The sequence below is a fragment of the Saimiri boliviensis genome, chromosome 6 (assembly GCF_048565385.1).
Source record: "Saimiri boliviensis isolate mSaiBol1 chromosome 6, mSaiBol1.pri, whole genome shotgun sequence".
NCBI lineage: Eukaryota > Metazoa > Chordata > Mammalia > Primates > Cebidae > Saimiri > Saimiri boliviensis.
In genome coordinates, this window is record NC_133454.1 from 22,777,444 (window position 1) to 22,799,454 (window position 22,011).

At 39.2% G+C, this 22,011-nt stretch overlaps 1 protein-coding gene and 1 pseudogene across 7 annotated transcripts in view; one reads left to right on the forward strand and one right to left on the reverse strand.

Moving 5' to 3' along the window:
* Positions 1 to 22,011, forward strand: part of NARS2 (asparaginyl-tRNA synthetase 2, mitochondrial) — a 147,623-nt gene that overhangs the window by 8,647 nt on the left and 116,965 nt on the right. For all 7 annotated transcript variants that reach the window (XM_010345610.3, XM_003935045.4, XM_074400395.1 and 4 more), the window contains 2 exons: positions 4,634 to 4,774; positions 15,973 to 16,053. In XM_010345610.3, the coding sequence (XP_010343912.1) occupies positions 4,634 to 4,774; positions 15,973 to 16,053 (222 nt within the window). The remainder of the gene's footprint in view (positions 1 to 4,633; positions 4,775 to 15,972; positions 16,054 to 22,011) is intronic.
* On the reverse strand, positions 1,881 to 3,809 carry LOC104652494 (nuclear receptor coactivator 4 pseudogene; annotated as a pseudogene).

Genomic DNA, 22,011 nt, shown 5'->3' on the forward strand with positions numbered 1-22,011 from the left:
GCTGATGTGACACAACTGAAATTTATATTCTAACCATTTGATTCCTCTGTGTTTTTGCTATACCTGTCTTCAAACATTTAATGAACAAAAATGAGGAAATACAGGGAAATTGCATCACTTTAACTCATTGTTAATTCTTTCAGTATGATAGGAAAAAAATGTAAGGAAATAAAGGAAGCATCCACTGGCGGTCTTGAAATATACCCCCTGTGAATAAGCTGGGGAGTATTGTATTCTTCAATTGTTCTTCCTTAGCTTCTCTTGGCGTTGATGTCTTCATCTTCCCTTCTTCTTAGGTTCAGTATCATTTTAAAATATTCTGACACAGGGAATTCTGACCCCTAGAATTATGGTATGTTTACATTTTCACTTTTCCTTTTTTTTTTTTTATGGCTGTTATGCTTTTAATGGAGGCAGATACAAAATTCATCAATGCAAAAAAATTTTACATACTCATTAACGTAGTGATTAAATTATATTTTGACAATGTAAAATACAGTGTATTTGACCTCAAAAAAGAAACTACAGAGTTAGCTGCAACTTAAGATAACTGAAAGCCTCCTTACGTTGTTTTTGCCCACCACTTTATTATAATAGTTCTAAGTGATATCTGGGGAAGGGAATTAAAAAATAATACAAAGCTCTTTCCAGCTGTGGTTCAGAGAACTCTAGTGAAGCTGTATGGCAATGACATTGTGGGACCATGAAATTTCCCTAGAAGTATTTCCAGTAACAGGCCGTTAAGAAGCTTAATAGTTTCAAAGTCTGGAAAGCAGCAAAGATATCTTTAGAGAATTTAAAAACATTATAAACCCCACTTCTCTCCTACAGAGACATTTTAAAGCGTGAACATAACTTTAAGGAGATTGAGAAAACATCCGTAGTTTTCATAAAGCTTCAGTGAACACCCCAACGCACAAGTGTTGAAAACAGCCTATTGACTAAAACGTCACTTTTGGAGGTACAGATGTGCTGTGCTTACAGGAGAAGGACGACTGAATCCCTAGTTAAAAGCACCAGGTGTCAAGCTCAGCTTCCATTTACACAGGATGCACCAATAATTCCATTTACACAGGATGCTCCAATATAGTGAATAGTTCAAGTACTAGACTACATTTCCAACATGTCTTTGCCTATTTGCTTAGTTGGTACTGGGGTTCTTTTAAACCCTGTAGGTCTATAAAATATTTTAAAAGGCTAGAACTGCCTCAAAAATAGTCTTGAAATAATACCAAACCCTTCTAAAAGAGCTCACAGGATATTTTAGTAACATTTACAGAAAGAAAAAAATTTGCAGTAGCTGAGTTTCAAGTGAATAGTAATGTAGAACATGTACGCTAAAATGTTTGGTAATATCAAAAATTGCCAAGATTATTAATACATATTTTGGTAATCACTATTAGCCAGGTTAATTTTTTGTGCAAAATACAATGTATATTAACAGAACAGGAAAATCATTATTTCAGACCACTAACAAGAAAACCCACAGCAAGAGAAGCATCTATAGGGCAATTAAACATTAGGGAAGTTTACTATCTTTATATCAATACACCTCGATTACAGAAATATTTCATTTTTAAAACTAGAGTGAGTGTTTTCATGTACTTTTAGTAACGACCCAATCTAAGGAGCCTTGGAGGCTTGTGAAAAAGATGTATCCACAAAGATGCTGCATTTCTAGTGTGGGAGTAAATTAACACTTCTGTAAGAAGGAAGGAACTGCATCACCTCAGCATCAATAAACAGCATTTTTCTTTTAAACAGTAACTCATAAATCTGATGACTGGCTTTGCTTTACTAGTTCAAAATTAGGTGAGAGAAGAACTAAGCTAACTGGTCAGACCCAGAAGCAATCATTTGGCAAGCTGCAGACACTCAGCTCATGATGTGTGATAGTTGGCAGAAAGGCAGCTCAGCTCTTGTCTCCACATCCGTAGAGGAGTTCAATATAACCACTTCTCTTTATCAACTTTAAGCTGCATACAGGCAAAAAGATCACAAACTGCAGGGAGGCTGTAATGGTCTGGGGGGAACTTATGTTCCTCCTGTAGAGGTGAATGAAGTAATACTTCCTCTGGGCCTTCTTTCGAAGCTGCCACTTGTCTTGTCCAGAGGATAACTGGCTGAGGTCGCCCATCTTCTTTCCTGGCAGGACCCAGTCTGCTGTATTAAAGAGACACCAGAAAGTGCTCATGGGGCTTTTAAGCTTTTGTTTGCCAGCTCTGTCTTCAGTACTTGGGACTTCCTTCTTGGTATAGGGGCCTGATAAGCCACTCGTGTTCTTTATGACTTGGAAGGAATCAGCAATTCTAGAAGGAACCATTGCGTTTGGTGCTTTAGGTTGTTCTATTACTTCTTTTCTAGAAGGACAGAGCCACGTATTCAGGGAATCTTTATGCTTCTCAGGCTCAGGTTTGGGTTCCATGGGCATCCCATTTTTATCCTTTTCTTCTTTCTTCAGAAACCATTTATACAGAGCCTCCTTCTCACAATTCTCATCACACACGCACTCTGAAAAGCTTGTGCAGGGCTCATTGGCTCTGCACACCTCCTCTACCTTACATGGGTCCTGACGGTTCTGGACAAGCCAATCCTCTGTAACCACCCTGGGGGTGGACAATGGTTTCTTGGCCTCCAAGTGGTCATTCAGGCACTTCAGAATGCCCAGGTTTTCAATCTCCACACCTTTGGGCTGGTTTCCCTGACAGTTGGTATAGGAGTCAGTCTTGACAAGCCAGTCATTCACATGGTAGGACTGGAACAAGATCTTAAACTTCTCACTGGTTTCATGACTGCCATTCTCAGGCTTCTCCAGCTTATGGGATTCCTGGGGAGTCACCAGCCAATCTGATAAGTCCATCTTATCTTGATCAGGAAGCTCTAGATCTTCAACCTTTTCCATTGCAGTGGAGAAAGAACTAGTAGTGGAATGGCTGTTATACTTTTGATAACTTGGTTTTTCAGGAACTTCCTGTTGCTGACTCTCGAGGAGCCAGTTTTCTAAGTCCTTTAGGTTTCCCCAGACATTACTGAAGAAATTGCAGGCTCTGGAAGAAGTCTGACTATTCTCCAAAGTCTGCTTTTGGGTGAGCCAGTCCTGGGTGTTGGTGCTGGGTATGTAAGGAACCTGATGACCACTGGCAGGTTTGCTTCCAAGGTGCCATTCGCTGAGAGGGACAGTTGCAATACTGGATGCTGGCTCCTGCTCTGGCATTGGGATATAGCCTCTCTTCTCCAGGAAGGGCCCTATATTTGATGAACTAGCATGAGCCATCAAGTGCTCAGGAATTTGAATGGTTTCGAGCGACCCAAAGGTGGTGATAGTCTGGTGCAGAGCAGTTGTGTCGGCTTCAAAGAGCAGGACAGTTGAATTTTCAGGCTTAAGGGTGAAACTGCCCAGTCTCTCCAGGCACACAGAGACTTGATTGGCTAGATCTTTGTTTTGGGTACACTCCAATTGATGAGTAAGACAGTTGAACTGGCCCAATAACCAGTACAGCTGCTGAGCTTGCTGCTGAAGTGTCTCCTCTTTAAGCTGATAGATGAGGTCCACCTGTTCATATAGCCACACCTAACGGCTTCTAAGACATTCCAGGTGACGGCTTATGCAACTGTGAATCTGAGCTTTGACCTCTCTCAAGTTATCTTTAATTTGCTGCTCAGCCCAGAGAACTCCCCCAATAGCAAGCTCCAAGTCCCTCTGTGCATCACTACACCTCAAAAGGTGTTCTCTATTACTGGAGCTGCCACTCTGGTCTTGGAAGGTATTCATTCTGCTCACTGCTCCTCACAGGCCAGGTCACCGACACACCAGCCACATTTTCAGTTGTAATAAGTATGGTGCTTGTACAATGTAAAAGTTTGTATATGTACAAGACTTACAAAAAATAGATGAAACTGAAAGAAACAGGCTGCCAATGTAGCTCTTTTTTTTAGCTTCTCTGTTATCTTTTTAATAAAACTTTGATTTTTGTCTGAAAGGATGTGTCTGTCTTAATCTTGTAACATGAATATCAGCAAGGTAGACATATTTCAAGGTGGAGCCATAATTTTCTTTCAAATTTTGTGTAAATCATCACTACTCTGCTTGCAGGAAGGAAGCTGCTTACCCTCCCTCATGTTCTTAGACACCAGTAGCATATTGATAATAGTAATAAATTGCACCAATTGATTATAAATGATCATGGGCTTTCAAGACATGGATGATCGTGGGCTTTCAAGACATATAGGTGATTTTAAAATTGAACACCAGCCTTGTGTGTACATCTTTAATATCTACGATATTTTGAACTCCTGTGTGCCAGTGGATATTTTGCATAATTAATCCTAACCTATTTGTAGGAAGTGATTGGATACAAACTCGATAAATAACAGACGAGCTTCAGTGTTATTAGCTCAGTTACTTGGCTAATAAGTAGTAGAGCTAGATTCAAACCTCCGTCTCTCTGATTCCATCCTGCCATTCCACTTATCTGGTGGAAATAACGTGGATTAAAATCAGTTATATTAAGAAATAAAGAAGGAAAGCATCTTAGTTTGGTTCTAAAGCACTATTTAAGAAATACCCTGGAAATGGATTTTACTAAACAGTATTTCATTTGGCTTCTAATTTGTTCTTTTCATTTATTGGCAGACTTTCCCCATCAGATACAAAGAAAGGCATCCTCTGGAGTACCTGAGACAATATCCTCACTTGAGGTGTAGAACTAACATTCTGGGATCTATACTGAGGATTCGCAGTGAAGCGACAGCTGCTATTCATTCCTTCTTTAAGGTAAGATCCCAAAAGTTCCCTGTGACCCTTTCTTACACCTCCTCTCCCTCCTTGTTTCCCTTCATCCCCGAGCAGCCACAGTCCACTTCCTTTTCCTATGTGTTAGCTTGCATTTTCTAGAGTTTTATGTAAATGAAAGCATTCAGCATATACTGTTTTTTGTCTAGTTTTTTTCACTCGGCATAATTATTGAGGTTCACCCGTGTTGTTACGTGTATCAGCAGTTTGTTCCCCTTAGCACTAAGTATTATGTTAGCTATAGGTTTTAATAGATGCTCTGAATTCGGTGGAGAAAGTTCTCTTCTCTTTCTTGTTTGTTGAGTTTTATCAGGAATGGGTATTGGGTTTTGTTAATTTTTTTTCTGCATCTTTTGAGATGACCTATGCGGTTTTTTTGTTTGTTTTAGTTTGTGATGCTGAAGTACATTGATTAATTTTTGAATGTTAAACCCAGCATTTCTAGGAATATAGATACATTCTAATGCAGATGTCTTACATTGGCCGGTGCAGTGGCTCATGCCTGTAATCCCAGCACTTTGGGAGGCTGAGGTGGGTGGATCACTCTAGGTCAGGAGTTCGAGACCAGCCTGGCCAACATGGTGAAATGTCATCTCTACTAAAAATACAAAAAATTAACTTGGCATGGTGGGGGGTGCCTGTAATCCCAGCTACTCAGGAGGCTAAAACAGGAGAATCACTTGAACCCAGGAGATGGAGGTTGCATTGGGCCAAGATCACGCCACTACACTTCAGCTTGGGCAACAGAGCGAGACTCTGTCTCCAAAAAACAGTCTTATATTAATATGTTAATACGGTATACGGTACTATAGATGTATTATCCTTTTAATATGTTGTTGGATTCAATTTGCTCTAACTTTGTTTAGAATTTTTGCCTCACCACTCAAAAGAGATATTATTCTGTAGTTTCCTTTTCTTCTAATGTCTTTGGTTTTGGTATCAGGGTAAGGTTGACCTTGTTCAGTGAGTTGGGCGGAGCGGGGGATATTCCCTCCCTTTATCTTTTCTAAAAGTAAAATTATACAGTTATCCATGCAGTTACAATTATTTCTTTCTTAAATGTGGATAATTCACTAGTGAATTCATCTCTGTGTGCCCTTTCAAAGTTTTGTTTTTTTTCTTAGGGAGGTAGAATTTTTATCTATAATTTCAATTTATTTTGAATTTTATTTTGTTTAATTTTATCTTGAGATGGGTGTTTCACTGTGTTGCCCAGCTAGTTTTGAACTCCTGGGCTCAAGCAGTCCTCTCGCCTCAGCCTTCCAAGTAGGTGGGGTTATAATCATGTACCATCATGCCCAGAAAATTATTATTACCATTTTTTTCATTTTAAAATTATTTATTGGCCAAGCGCAGTGACTCCTACCTGTAATCCCAGCACCTTGGGAGGCCGAGGTGGGCAGATCACTTGAGATGAGGAGTTCGAGACCAACCTGGCCAACATAGTGAAACCCTATCTCTACTAAAAATACAAAAATTATCTGGGTATGGTGCTGGGTGCCTGCCATCCCAGCTCTTCGGGAGGCTGAGGCAATAGAATCACTTGACCCCAGAAGGCAGAGGTTGCAGTGAGCGAGATCATACCATGCCACTCCAGCCTGGGTGAGAGAGTGAGACTTTGTCTCAAATAACAACAGCAACAACAAAATTATTTATTTGTTTAGAGATGGCATCTTGTTATGTTGTCCTGATTGGAGTGCAGTGGCTATTCACAAGTGCAGTCATGGTGCACTACAGCCTTGAATTCCTGGCCTCAAGCAGTCTTCCTGCCTCAGACTCTGAGTGGCTGAGACTACAGGTGCATGTCACTGCACCTGGCTTAATTTCTTGAATAGATACACAGTTGTAGCTTATCTGTTTTTACTTGAGTGAACTTTGGTAGTCTGAGTTTCAAGAATTGATTCGTTTTATTTAAGTTTTTAAACTTACTGCCGTAAAGTTATAGGTATCCCCTTATTTTAGTATCTGTAGCATCTGTAATGTTGTTGTCTCATTCCTGCTATTGATAATTTGTGGCCTTTTTTTTTTTTTTTTTTTTTTCTGATTAGCCTGGTTAGAGGCATATCAATTTTATCAAGCTTTTAAAATCTCTATTAATATTCTTTGCTTTCACATCTATTTTGATATTGCTATAACCATTAGAGCTTTCTTTTGATTAGTATTAGCATATATTTTTCATCCTTTTACTTTTAAACCACAGTTAACCCTTGAAGAACATGGAGATTAGGGACACCAACTCTTTATGTAGTCAAAAATCCAAGTATGGGCCAGGCGCGGTAGCTCATGCCTGTAATCCCAGCACTTTGGGAGGCTGAGGCACGTGGATCACTTGAGGTCAGGAGTTACAGACCAGCCTAGCCAACATGGTAATAGCCCACCTCTACTAAAAATACAAAATGACCAGGCATGGTGGCAGGTGCCTGTAATCTCAGCTGACTTGGGAGGCTAAAGCAAGAGAATTGCTTGAACCCAGGAGGTAAAGGTTGCAGTGAGCCGAGATCGCACCACTGCATTCCAGTCTGGGCAATAAGAACTTGACTCTGTCTGAAAAAAAAAATCCAAATATAAATTTTGCCTCCCCAAAAACATAACTGATAGCTTACTGTTGACTGGAAGGCTTATTGATAATGTAAATATTGAATAGCACGTATTTTGTATTTCACAAAATGTGCAAGATTTTCTCACTTGTGGCATAGCTGTAGCAACAGCTTCACAATTTGCTTATTTTTTTCATAAGAAAAATTTTGTAAGTTGTCTTTGTGCTGGATTTGTCTTGAAATGGCAGGCAGCTGCAGCTGCAGACCTCAATCTATAGTACATACTAAGAAATTAAACTTTTACGTCTAATGTTGTGACTTTTCTCTGCTTCTTGGGAGTACTTCTAGCCTCACTAGTAAGTATTTCATAGGGTCCCATCCCATGGTGTTAATTAAGGTTTACAGTATTGCACTAAACCTGATGAAAAATAAGGTGAGAACACGAGATTGCTTTTTACTGTGACACACAGTTTACTGAGAGATGAACTGCTCATGAAATGATTAGCATCACAGGGTGTTTTATGTGCATGCTTGCAACACTTGAGCTTACTATAGTAGCTATGAAATTGTTGTACATACTATATATAACTACTTTTATGCAGTTATGATTTAATACTGTACTTTTGGGCCGGGCGCGGTGGCTCAAGCCTGTAATCCCAGCACTTTGGGAGGCCGAGGCGGGTGGATCACTAGGTCGAGACCATCCTGGTCAACATGGTGAAACCCCGTCTCTACTAAAAATACAAAAAAACTAGCTGGGCGTGGTGGCGCGTGCCTGTAATCCCAGCTACTCAGGAGGCTGAGGCAGGAGAATTGCCTGAACCCAGGAGGCGGAGGTTGCGGTGAGCCGAGATCGTGCCATTGCACTCCAGCCTGGGTAACTAGAGCGAAACTCCGTCTCAAAAAAAAAATACTGCACTTTTACGTTTGTTTACATTTCTCTCTACAAATCATGCCCTGTACAGTCTACATTTGTGTAAGTTTTAATTATTTATTTATTTATTTATTTTTTGAGACGGAGTTTCACTCTTGTTACCCAGGCTGGAGTGCAGTGGTGTGATCTCGGCTCACCGCAACCTCCGCCTCTTGGGTTCAGGCAATTCTCCTGCCTCAGCCTCCTGAGTAGCTGGGATTACAGGCACGCGCCGCCATGCCCAGCTAATTTTTTGTATTTTTAGTAGAGACTAGGTTTCATCATGTTGACCAGGATGGTCTCGATCTCTCGACCTCGTGATCCACCCACCTCGGCCTCCCAAAGTGCTGAGATTACAGGCGTGAGCCACTGTGCCCGGCCCAGTTTTAATAAATTTTAACTTTTTGTTAAAGATTTGTGTGTATTTATGGTTGTAAATTATAACATATACTAATATCTACATATATTTTATGCATCTGCGGCATACCTTTTTCTTAATTTAAAAAATATTTTTAGGCTATGCTGTTCATCTGCAAGCTTTTTCACATTGTTGCAAATCTCCAAAAAATTTTCCAATATATTTATTGAGAGAAATCCATATGTAAGTAGACCCATGGAGTTTAAATCCATCTGTTGAAGGGTCAAATGTATTTGTATCTTTATATTTAAAGTGCATTTCTTGTTGGCAGCATATGGTTGGAGCTTGGTTTTTATACCCAGTCTCATAATCAGTCTCTCTTAATTTGGGTATTTAGATCATATACATTTAATGTGATTATTGTTGTGGTTTTGTTTGAGTCTGTCATCTTGCTGTTCCATTTCTTTTTTTTTTTTTTTGAGACGGAGTTTCGCTCTTGTTACCCAGGCTGGAGTGCAATGGCGCGATCTCGGCTCACCGCAACCTCCGCCTCCTGGGTTCAGGCAATTCTCCTGCCTCAGCCTCCTGAGTAGCTGGGAGTACAGGCATGTGCCACCATGTCCAGCTAATTTTTTGTATTTTTAGTAGAGACGGGGTTTCACCATGTTGACCAGGATGGTCTCGATCTCTCGACCTCATGATCCACCCGCCTTGGCCTCCCAAAGTGCTGGGATTACAGACTTGAGCCACCGCGCCCGGCCTTGCTGTTCCATTTCTAATTGTCCTGTCTGTTTTTTGTTCTCTCTTGCATCATTATTATTTTTTTTTTTTGAGATGGAGTGTCTCTCTGTTGCCCAGGCTGGAGTGCAATGGCGCATTCTCGGCTCACCACAACCTTCACCTCCCGGGTTCAAACAATTCTCCTGTCTCAGCCTCCTCAGTAGCTGGGATTACCAGTGCGCAGCACCACGCCCGGCTAATTTTTGTATTTTTAGTTTTTACCATGTTGTTCAGGCTGTTCTCAAACTCCTAGTGAATCACCTGCCTCGGCCTCCCAAAGTGCTGGGATTACAGGCTTGAGCCACCTCGCTGGCCCCTTATTTCTTCTTTGTTTTCCTCCTAACTGTAACCCTGTTTTGTTATTTTAGTGACTGCTTTAGTGTTTAAAATACACATCTTTAACTTCAGTTGATGTTTTACCACCTAATGTATAATGTAATAACCTTATAATATATACTTATATTTCTTAACACCTTTATGTTATTTTTTTGGCATGCATTTTACTTTTATATACGTTATAAATTCAGTGATTCATTGTTATTGTCGTTCAAGCAATAAATTATCGTTTAAAGAGATTTAAATAATAAAACAATCTTATATGTTTTTCTATGTAGTTATCATTTCTGGGGCTGCTAATTTAGATTTCATATCTAGGTGTTTGGTTTGGGCTGTTCATTCCTTTGTTTTAAATAAAGTCTCACTGCGTTGCCTAGTCTGGTCTCCAACTCCTAACCTTAAGCAGTCCTCCTGCCGTGGCTTCCCAAAGTTCTAGGATTACAGGCATGAGCCACTGTGCCTGGCCTAGGCTGTTTTTTTCATGTCTTTTATGTCTGTCTAACTTTTCAAACATAGAATATAGTTTTAATAACTGTTTTAAAATGGTGCATCTTTTTCTCCTGATTTTAACATGTCTGTTATGAGTTAGCTTCTCTTGGTCTCTTCGTTATGAGTTACGGTTTCCTGACTCTGGGTGACTGATCTTTGGGTACCAGACATTGTGAATTTTACCTTGGCGAGTGCTATGGGTGTGCACACAGATATTGCTATCTGTTTGATCCTTTGAGGTCTTGCTTATGTGATTTGTTAAGCAGGTCTCTAGCAGTGCTCAGTGCAGTACTATTTATTCCTCACTGCGGAGGCAAAGCCTTCCTTAGGTCCCGACCTAGTGCCTTGTGAACAATGAGTTTTTCTAGTTTGTGGAACAGGTACTGTTTCCAGCCAGCGTGTAAGCACTGGGCACTGTTTTCTCTAATCTTTAAGATGGGTATTTCCCTAGCATTGGGTAGTTCTTGTCCCACAAATGCAAATGATCTGCCTAATACTACAGGGTGGCCCTCTGCAGCTCTCTGGAGTTCAGTGTCTCCATAGCTGTCTCCACTCTGATTTTCTAGCCTGTGGACTCTAGCCACTTGGGTCTCTCTAGACTCTTAGTTGTGTCTCTTCAACTCAGGGAGTCTGCTGGCTTTACCTTACTTTTTCCCCTTCCCAGTGCTGTGGCCTGGAAGATCTCAAGGTGGTAAGCTGGGTTACTGGTAGGGTTTACCATTTGTTTCCCAGCTCAGAGAGAGATGACTTTTGTTGCCTGATACCTGGTATATTGGAAACTATTGTTTCATGGGGTTTGCTTTTTGTGTTGTTGTGGTTCTTTTGTGTTTTTGGTTGTTTCCTATTTCTCCATCTTGGTCATAGATCTATATTTTGTATAAAGTAAGCATTAATTTTAACGAGTTACTGGTGTTGAGCAAGTTGGTTGTTCTAATGACTAAAGGCATTTTGTCTCATTTGGCTTTGCTTCTCAGCCATTTCCCTCTACCTGGGAAAGCCACAGTTTAATGTGGTTGACAGGTTACTAAGGTGAAGAAGAGACCCTCTCTCCCGGTGGATGGGAGGGCCCCAAAGGCAAGGAGTGATCCAGCAGATAAAGTTCATTGTTATTCCATGTGGTTTTGTAACTCTACCTGTGCTACTTCTCTAGATAGAGCTAATTTGCAGAAGTTGTGTGACAGTGGCTATAGCCTTCCTTTGGGCTGTATCCAAATTCACACAGTCCTGCTACAGCTCACCAAAAAAGCTCTTGCCCCTTGAAAAAAATCTCCTTCAGATTAATTTTTGGTCAAAGAGCTAAAGAAAACAACATCATGGCCTTATTTAAGGCATATGCTTTTGATACAACAAAAGAAAATAAATCAAATTACACGATGTCATCCCATTGTAGTTTGTAAGGGTCCAGATACATATGCTCTCAGAAACTTTGCTGTCCGATTCCATGTGGATTTTCATTAGTGTTTGAACCTCATAATCATAAAAATACCTTTTTTTTTTTAACCACATGGCTTCAACAGCTGATGAAGTATACCTACTTTAGTTTGAAGGCTTTGTAGACTTTTGGCCACTAGGTGGTGGTATTGACAAGTGCACTTTACATACTCCATTTATTACTTGAAGCTTTTAGAGATATATAAACAATTAAAAAATAAGACAAGCTACAAAAATTTGAAATAAAAAAATTAAGTAGATAGCGTGCAATGGCTCATGTCTATAATCCCAGCACTTTGGGAGGCTAAGGCAGGGGAATCCATTGAGCCCAGGAGTTAGAGACCGGCCTAGGCATATAGTGAGACTTGGTCTCTAGTAAAAATAAGAATAAAACTAGCCAGACATGATGGCATGTGCCTGTAGTCCTAGCTACTCAGGAGGCTGAGGCAGGAGGATCACTTGAGCCCAGGAGGTGGAGGCTGCAGTGAGCCGTGTTTGCGCCACTGAACTCCAGTCTGGGCAGCAGAGTGAGATCCTGACTTAAAAAATATATATATATTATTATTTTGAGATAAAGCCTTGCTCTGTCACCCAGGCTGGACAGTACAGTGGCGTGATCTTTGGCTCACTACAACCTCTGCCTCCTGGGTCTAAATGATTCCTCTCCTGCAGCCTCCCAAGTAGCTGGGACTACAGGTGCACGCCACCACACCCAGCTAATTTTTGTATTTTTAGTAGAGACAGGGTTTCACTATGTTGGCCAGGCTGTTCTCAAACTCCTGACCTCAGGTGATCCACCCGCCTCAGCCTTCCAACGTGCTGGGATTATAGGTGTGAGCCACTGCACCTGGCCAAAAATTATTAAAAGTAAAATTAGAAAAATATTCAAGTGGTTGGAAATAACTTGAATTTTAGCACCGTTCGTGATAGAGTAGTTACAAAGGTAGGCACTTTTTGAGTAGCAGTAAATTAACTTAGTAATTGTAAAGACCTGGAGAATATAATCCTGTTACCTCATTCTAGGTTACTTACCTTTATGTGTGATAATTATGTACCTTTATGTGTGATATATTTTAAAGAAGCCTTACTGGAGTACTGTAAGGCATATTATGTAATAGTTATATGTTGCCTAATGTTTTGTATCTGTTTCTTTGATCTGTTACTTTAGGTTTGCTAAAAGATGTTAAGCTTCCAAATACAAAATTTTCTTAAGTTTGAATTTTGTTAATAAAAATATAGAAATGTGGGGGAAAAATAGAAACTTGAACAGTACTTTTAAGTTAGGAAACTTTAAGGTCCTAAGGCTATTTCTTGGTTTCAGTATGAAAAATATTTTGTGTATAACCTTGTTTGCTCATAAAATTGACACACTTGTTATGTACTAAAACTTGGCTATTTAGAATCCTCAAGGAATGAGTCATTTGGAAAAGCCAAGTTTCTAAAACATCTGAGGAATTTTCTCTGTAGGCACCAGTTTTTTTCTAAATTCCAGTGGAAGTGTTCCTAAAATGGATCACTTACTTTCCTGTCTTCCTCAGTGAGCCAAGTAGAAAAGATTCTGCCCTTTCTCAATGAATTGAGGTTCTTCCTATATCAGGAATTGTTCTCCTCTGTATGGCAGTGTTTTAAAGCCTGCCACTGACTATGTGGAATATTTTTTGTTTGTTTGTTTGTTTTGAAATGAAGTCTTACACTGTTGCCGGGCTGCAGTGCAGAGGTGCAGTCATTCATGGCTTACTGCCACCTCAATCTCCCAGTACCAAGCAATCCTCCTACCTCAGCCTCCCAAGTAGCTGACACTATAGGCATGCACCACTGTGCGTGGCTAGCTGTTTTAAATTTATTTTTTGTAGAGATGGGATCTCACTGTGTTGCCCAAGCTGGTCTTGAACTCCTAGGCCCAAGCAGTCCTCCTGCCTGGATCAACCAAAGTGCCTAGTATTCTTTACCTTTGTGTAGAATGTCTCCAAATTGCTATACCTTTGAGTTCCTGTGACTGCTCTTTGTGAAATATTTTCTTTTTTTTTTGAGACAGAGTTTTGCTGTGTTGCCCAGGCTAGAGTGCAGTGGCACACTTTTGGCTCATTGCCACCTCTGCCTCAGCCTCCCGAATAGCTGGGACTACAGGTGTGCACTACCACACCTAGCTAATTTTTGTATTTTTTAGTAGAGATGAGCTTTCACCATGTCAATCAGGCTGATCTTGAGCTCCTGACCTCAGTCCGTTTGCCCACTTTGGCCTTCCAGAGTGCTAGGATTATAAGCATGAGCTACCGTACCCAGCCTCTTAGTGGATTCTTAAAATCTCTTCTTGCTGTCACTTTGTGTTGCCTATGGCCTGCCTGTGACTAGCACTTCCTTTCACGTTTCCTTTTTTGTTGATTCTGATTAAATGATAGTTATTTCAGTTACGTTTGGAAAAAAAAGATAGTCTATTAGTCTTCTCTTAATGGTGTATATGGGTCTTAATGTATGAATTTTATAATTTTGGGATACTTAGAGCCTTATAAAATACCTGGATTTAGAATGTGTATGAAAATATTTAGATATTTGGAGGTGATGGGCGGAATCTGAAAAGCTGGGTGAAAGTGTTTGCTTTTGTTTTTGGCCCCTTCTCTGGCCTTCATGTCTCTATTTAGGAATCCCTTTGCTTTGGGATGGTATAAGTACGTGACACTGGAAACCTATTTGAGGCAGATACTCACAGTACTTCACCACTCCTTGCTATTTACTTTCCTTTTTTTCATTTTACTCCCCTAGCCACTTTGACTTTTTTGGACTTTGTTTGCACGGCTGTATTATTCTTCCTTTGTACTCTCTCCTTTATTAGCATTTGGTAATGTTAGGAACTTTGATGAGCCTTACTAGCAGTTTTAAAGCAAAGAAAGCTGCTGGACCCTTTTGTGAGATTTAGCATTAGTTAAATATTAAAAATAATTCCCACTAGGTGTGTGATTTAAATAAAAACCTCATACAGTTATTTTCATGAGATTTACAGTGCTGTTTCTTGTGGCATTTGACCAGCTCTAACTTTGGCAATCAGGTTTAGCCATTAAATTTTCTCCTCCGTCTCCACCTCCCTTTCCCCACCCTCATTTCCTTTGGATTTTTCACTTCCTTTCTTTGTTTACTGCACTCATGTTCATAGTTGCCTACATTCATGTGGAATAAATGTTTCATGTCCATAATTCTTGGCTCCTAGGAGATAAAAATTGTATGCAATAATATTATTGATCATATTTCATTGGTTTTCTGTAATGTGCTCTGTGCAGCACCTCTAGGCATGTTACTGTCAGATTAAGTATATATTTTAATACTTTCTGAGACTGTTAATTTAGAGCTTGAATATTTAAGCAGTCCGGCACATCATAAGGCAAGTTGTTGGCTGAATACTTTGTATTGTAGCCATAACACTTGAATTCAAGAAGGGTCATGTTTGGGAGGCCCCTAGCAATGCATAGAGACAATATTCATTCCACCAAACTTGACGGAAATATGTGCATAAGAATTTATTGTACTGATTTCAAGGCCAGAATTTTGCATTAAGCACATACTATTCTACCTTTCTATTATAAAGTCATTTTTTATTACCTGCAGTCCTACCCTGCAAACATCTACATTGTGTGTAACCTTTTGCTTACATCCATAGTCAAAATGAAAGAAGCGTAACCTTGAAGTTGCTGGGTTATTTCAATCCTACTAGGAACAGCTTTTGTGGTTCACTAATGGAAATAGTCTCAGACTTTTGTTCAGAAGGGCTGCAATTAGGGACCTTAGTAATGGATGGATTTGTTGCTGCTCAGAATATTCCTTCAGGCAAAGGAAGTACACTGCCTGTGCCATGTGGAGTTCATTGTGCCATCAGTTTAATGACAGAGATCTCATAAAGATCATTTCTGCTTTTTTTTTTTTCTATTTGTTTATTCAGTCTCTCTTTGTCTACCTTAATTTTTCTCCTTTTTTGGTGTTCATTACAATTGAGGTCTTATTTCAAGATAAGTTTATACCGATTGCTTTGTATTCCCCTAGCAGCACGGGCAGCATCATCATACATTATCTTACAGTGTGTATACATGTTGTTGAATCACCACCAATATGTTAGAGATGTGGAAAGAGAATAAAGTACTAAAGAGCATGAAGACCTAGGTTCTAGTCCTGGCTCAGCCACTGACTAATTGTGTGACTTTGGGAAGTCATTAAATCTGGGCCTCAATTTCTTTATCTTCGAAATAAAACAGCATTTGCTTAATGTGCCATTTTAATAGTATAAGAAGCTGTGTGTTCTTGGAATTGTTGAATATGCAAATATACTGAAAACTGTGGTTTTCTTTTTCAGGACAGTGGCTTTGTTCATATTCATACTCCAATAATCACATCCAATGACTGTGAGGGAGCTGGAGAACTTTTTCAACTTCATGTAAGTTGTGCTTCCCATCTTGAGGGATACATTGCTGTTTAATATTTTGCATCTGAGGTTTTGAAATGTAATACTAGTTTTGTGGACAGAAGACTATGAGCAGCACCTGAAATTGTCGTAAAAATCCTTGAAAAAGTCACATAAACAATCAAACCAGTCTGATTTCCTGTACTACCAGCCGTCTTACACTGTGACAGAAGAGTGAATTTTTAAATTAGCACTCTCTTTGCTTTTCTTAAGTTACTGTGAATTGGTGAACTAGAGAAATTTGAAGAGGTAAATGAGGATTTTAAGTTATCTCTTATGCAGATTCAATCCAGTTAATATTTATGGATGTAAGTCATGTTTTAGAAATAAAAATAGGAAAGTATACGTGTATCATTTTCTTTTTCAAAGTCTTCTGAAAGTTAATTTTTCCTAAGAATGATTTATGTTCTGTATATCCCATGAAGCCTCTTTAATTTGTTTAGCAATCATCTTCTGAGTTCCTAGCATTGTCAGCCTGCCCTTATTGCAGATCATTTTTTAAGTTACCAGTTTTTCTTACTTGTAGGCAGTTGAAAGCCTTGCATTTACCAGTTTGATAGCTGTTTAAAATCATTGACCAGTTGTATAATAATGGACAGAGAGAATGATATAATGAGTGGTGCTTTGGTATTTCTTTTGTTTGTTTACTGATTTCTTTTTTTTTTTTTTTTTTTTTTGAGACCGAGTTTCACTCTTGTTACCCAGGCTGGAGTGCAATGGTGCGATCTCGGCTCACCACAACCTCCGCCTCCTGGGTTCAGGCAGTTCTCCTGCCTCGGCCTCCTGAGTAGCTGGGATTACAGGCACGCACCACCATGCCCATCTAATTTTTTTTTTATTTTTAGTAGAGACGGGGTTTCACCATGTTGACGAGGATGGTTTTCATCTCTTGACCTTGTGATCCACCCGCCTCGGCCTCCCAAAGTGCTGGGATTACAGGCTTGAGCCACCGCGCCCGGCCTACTGATTTCTTTATCTTTAAGGTGTCAGGATTCTTGTTCATATATTTGGTTGATTCTATCAGATGACAAAATGTGTGTGTAACTGCTTTCTCTGGTTCAGTGCTTTCTGACTCTTAATAATGGTAGTGCTTCTTTATATTATTGAACAAAATATTCTCTGGGAGAAATTGTCCTGATATGTTGAAGTCATTCAGAATGATAATCAAATGCTGTCTTCAATCAAATGCTGTCTTCATCATACATGGCTGGAAGAAATCTTGATGCTGATCAGCCTTCTGCAAAAAGCAGAATAAAAATGCCTTGTTGAACGTTTAAAGTGGGAGTATTAGCATCTGTATATATGAATTCAAAGAAGGCAGCAGATGACAAAATAACCAAATGTAAATTCTGGAAAACATTCTCGCCTAGGTGTTTATTTTCTCTTTGCACCTTAATTTTTTGCATATTGAAGTGAAGAATTACTCACTGTATTTCTAAATTCCTTAATCTAAACCACTGAATATTCAATAAATGACTGGGAAAGAAAGGCATAATTTAAAGGAGTCTTTACAAATAAGAAGGAATTATTAAACAGACTCAAATAAAACAAGTAAAAAAGTTTTTAACATGCTTAAATAAAGATACATTTGGAGATAACTGCATTGCTACCAGGGAAATTGGATCAGCAACTCTGAGTGATCATATATATAAATATATATGTCGGCTTCTAAACCTAAGACAAGTTACCATATAAGTGTGACTAAATAGGAAGAGGAGAAAATATATATTTCTGAAGATAAACAAATGAGAAGTATATTATGTTTATATTATTTCAGAGCCAGGGAAAGGAATTTGTGGGATTTTTTTTTTCTTTTATTGTGGGATTAAATTTGCCTATGCAGAGTACCAGAAAGAGACACTCTTGAATTCATTGATCCTAGGCTCCTACAGTCAGGATCTAGCTCAGGTTTCAGCTCATAATGCTATCTGGCTTTTATGCTGTGTTGATCTGTTGTGTTTGTTGCTTTCAGAAGTTCAACTGCAAAGACTTGTCTTCTGCCCCTGCCAACCCTGTATCTTTTTAAAGCAGTGCTGCTGCTTATCCCACCTCACATACTTCAGTTTCAAGATTCATTGTGTTAATTTCCTCTTGGCTGCCTGTAGAAACATAGGAATTTGAATTTTAGGAGGAGGTGGGCTTTCATATTTAAATTTTTGCTTCTCTTAATGGTGCACATTTTTTCTCTGACAGAAATGAAGTGTCATTAAGTACTGTGTTAAAAGATAAGAGGGCAGCTTTAAGAGGTCACCTTGAAAAAACACAGTAAGAACATATACTTCTGATACTCTGTTGAGAAGTGAATGCGTGCCCTATCATGTTACTTTAACTTTCCCTCATCCATTTCCTGCTTTAAGACTGATATTTTTTAAGGTTTGTGGACTACCGAATACATTGTGAGAAGTTTCTTTCAAGGCATTTGTTTGTTATTAACAGACATTTGGTACCACCTGTGTTCAAGATGCTATGCTAAATGTTATAAAGATGTAGTTGAGATTCTATCCTGTCAAGCTGGTGAGCTGGCAAATGTCGATAAAGGAAGGAGCATGCTTTTCATTCACTCTTGATGTTACTTATCCTACAAAATTCTTTGTACACTTTTTCCTCTTTGTCCTAAGAATTTGGCTGAGTTCTCAAAATTATATTTGATCTTTATAGTTTTGGAACAATTAGTTTGTCTTTGAGGGGATAGAAGAGATTAAGGCAAGAATTATAGGTTGTGGCTGTCAAAGACAAAATTATAACAAATTTAGTTTAAAGGTCTTAATTGACTTTGATTTGCAATTCAAGAATCAGGCAATGCTTCATTTTATAGACCAAAGAAGGCTGAGGAAAGCAGAAACAGAAAACAAGCGATTGGTCTTTACAAAGTTATTTTTCTTGTAAAGGTTAAAGCAGAGGGGACTTCGTTATGCTGGCCAAAACTGTTCTCTTTGGTGATGTGGCTATTATTCCTCTTCTGACTTTTCAGAAATTAATATAAAAATCTTAGTTTTGGATTGGTGGTGATGCATAACTATATACAGTTCCATGTTTTTCAGTATGACTAGAAGTTGATGGGAAATAAGGTGGAATTGCTTTGTGTATGCATTTGAGGATACAGTGTTACCAGTTATAAGTGGTATGGAATCAAGAGGAAAATGAGGTAGGTCAGTGAGGATGGACTTGGTCAGAAAAACCTTCAAAATGAATATGTGACCTGACTCTACTTTAGGGAGAATATTCCAGGTAAGAGCAATAATGTAAGAATAATCCGAGAATTAAAATGAGGTGTAGACAATATACACTCTTCTCATCTTCACGAAGCACATACTCTAAAATCAACCACGTAATTGGACATAAAACAGTCTTCAACAAATGTAAAAGAACTGAAAGCATAGCAAACACACTCTCAGACCACGGCACAATAAAAATAGTAGTCGGCCGGGCGCGGTGGCTCAGCCTGTAATCCCAGCACTTTGGGAGGCCGAGGCGGGTGGATCACAAGGTCGAGAGATCGAGACCATCCTGGTCAACATAGTGAAACCCCGTCTCTACTAAAAATACAAAAAACTAGCTGGGCGTGGTGGCGCGTGCCTGTAATCCCAGCTACTTAGGAGGCTGAGGCAGGAGAATTGCCTGAGCCCAGGAGGCGGAGGTTGCGGTGAGCCGAAATTGCGCCATTGCACTCCAGCCTGGGTAACGAGAGCGAAACTCCGTCTCAAAAAAAAAAAAAAAAAAAAAATAGAAGTCAACACAATGAAAATCACTCAATATCATACAGTACAGGGAAATTAAACAACATGCTCCTGAATAACTTTTGGGTAAACAATGAAATTAAGACAGACCTCAAAAAGTTTTTTGAAAATAATGAGAACAAAGATACAACATACCAGAATCTCCGGGACACAGGTAAGGCAGTGTTAAGAGGGAAATTCATGGCACTAAACACCCACATCAAAAAGTTAGAAAGGTCTCAATTTAATAACCTAACTTTACAACAGAAAGAGTTAGCTAAGGAAGAACAAATCAACCCCAAAGCTAGCAGAAGAAGAGAAATAACAAAAATATGAGCTGAACTGAAGGAAACCGAGATGCAGAAAACCATTCAAAATATCAGCAAATCCAGAAGTTGGTTTTCTGAAAAGACTGATAAGATAGGCCACTAGCTAGACTAAGAAAAAAAGAGAGAAGATCCAAACACAATTAGAAATGACAAAGGGAATGTTACTACTGACCCCACAGAAATAAACAACCTTCAGAAACTACTACGAATACCTCTAAATTGCTCGAAACTACACCCTCCCAAGACTGAGCCAGAAAAACATTAATTCCCTGAACAGACCAAAAACAAGCTCCAAAACCAAGTAAGTAATAAATTGCCTACCAACCAAAAAAGTCCAGGACCTGAAGGGTTCATAGCTGAATTCTACCAGATGTACAATGAAGAGTTGATACCATTCTGACTGTTACTGTTCCAAAAAACTGAATAGGTGGGACTTCTCCCCAATTCATTCTGTGAGGCCGGCATCATCTTGATACCAAAACCTGGCAGAAACAAAAGAAAAAAAGAAAACATCAGGCCAGTAACCTTGATGAACATTGATGCAGAAATCCTTAACAAAATGCTTGCAAACTGCATCCAGCAGCAAGTCAAAAATTTAATCCACCGTGAAGTAGATTTCTTCGCTAGGATGCAAGATTGCTTCAGCATACAAAAATCAATCAGTGTGATTCATCACATAAACAGAACTAAAGACAAAAACCATGTGATTATCTCAATAGATGCACACAAGGCTTTTGATAAAATTCAGCATTATTTCATGTTAAAAACTCGCAGTAAACTAGATATTGAAGGGACATATCTGAAATAATAAGAGTCATCTCTGACAAACCCACAACCGACATTATGCTGAATGGGCAAAAGCTGTAAGCATTCTCCTTGAAAACCAGCAGAAGTCAAGGATGCCCTCTCTCACCACTTCTCTTCAACATAGCATTGGAAGTCCTAGCCACAGCATTCAGGCAAGATAAAGAAATAAAGGGCATCTAAATAGGAAGAGGAAGTCAAACCATCTCGTTCTTTGCAGATGACATGATTCTGTATCTAGAAAATGCCATAGTCTTGGCCCAAAAGCTCCTTCAGCTGGTAACTTGAACAAAGTTGTAGGACACAAAATCAGTGTACAAAAATTGCTAGGATTCCTATACACCAACAACAACCAAAGTGAGAGCCAAAACAGAAAGTTAATCCCATTCACAGTTGACACACACCCACCCACCAACCCAGGAATACAGCTAACAATGAGCTAAAAGAGCTCTACAGTGAGAGTTATAAAACACTGCTCAAAGAAATCAGAGAAGACACAAACAAATAGAAAAACATCCCATGCTCATGGACAGGAAGAATCAATATTATTAAAATGGCTATACTACCCAAAGCAATTTACAGATTCAATGCCATTCATATAAAACTACCAACATTCTTCACAGGACTAGAAAAAATTATTTTAACATTTATATGGAACCAAAAAAGAGCCTGGGTAGCCAAGGCAATCCTAAGCAAAAAGAACCAAGCTGGAAGAATCTTGTTACCAACCGTACTACAAGGCTATACTCCCACAATTGTGTGGTACTGGTTAAAAAAAAAAACAAAAAACAAGGCCGGGCGCAATGGCTCACGCTTGTGATCCCAGTACTTTGGGAGGCCGAGGCGGGTGGATTACCTGAGGTAAGCAATTCGAGACCAACCTGGCCAACATGGTGAAACTGCATCTCTTAAAAGGACATGAACAGACACTTCACAAAAGAAGAAAAACATGAAAAAAAGCTCAGTATCACTGATCATTAGAGAAATGCAAATCAAAACCACAGTGAGATACCATTTCACACTAGTCAGAATGGCAACAATTTAAAAAAATAAAAAAATAACAGATGCTGACTAGGTTACAG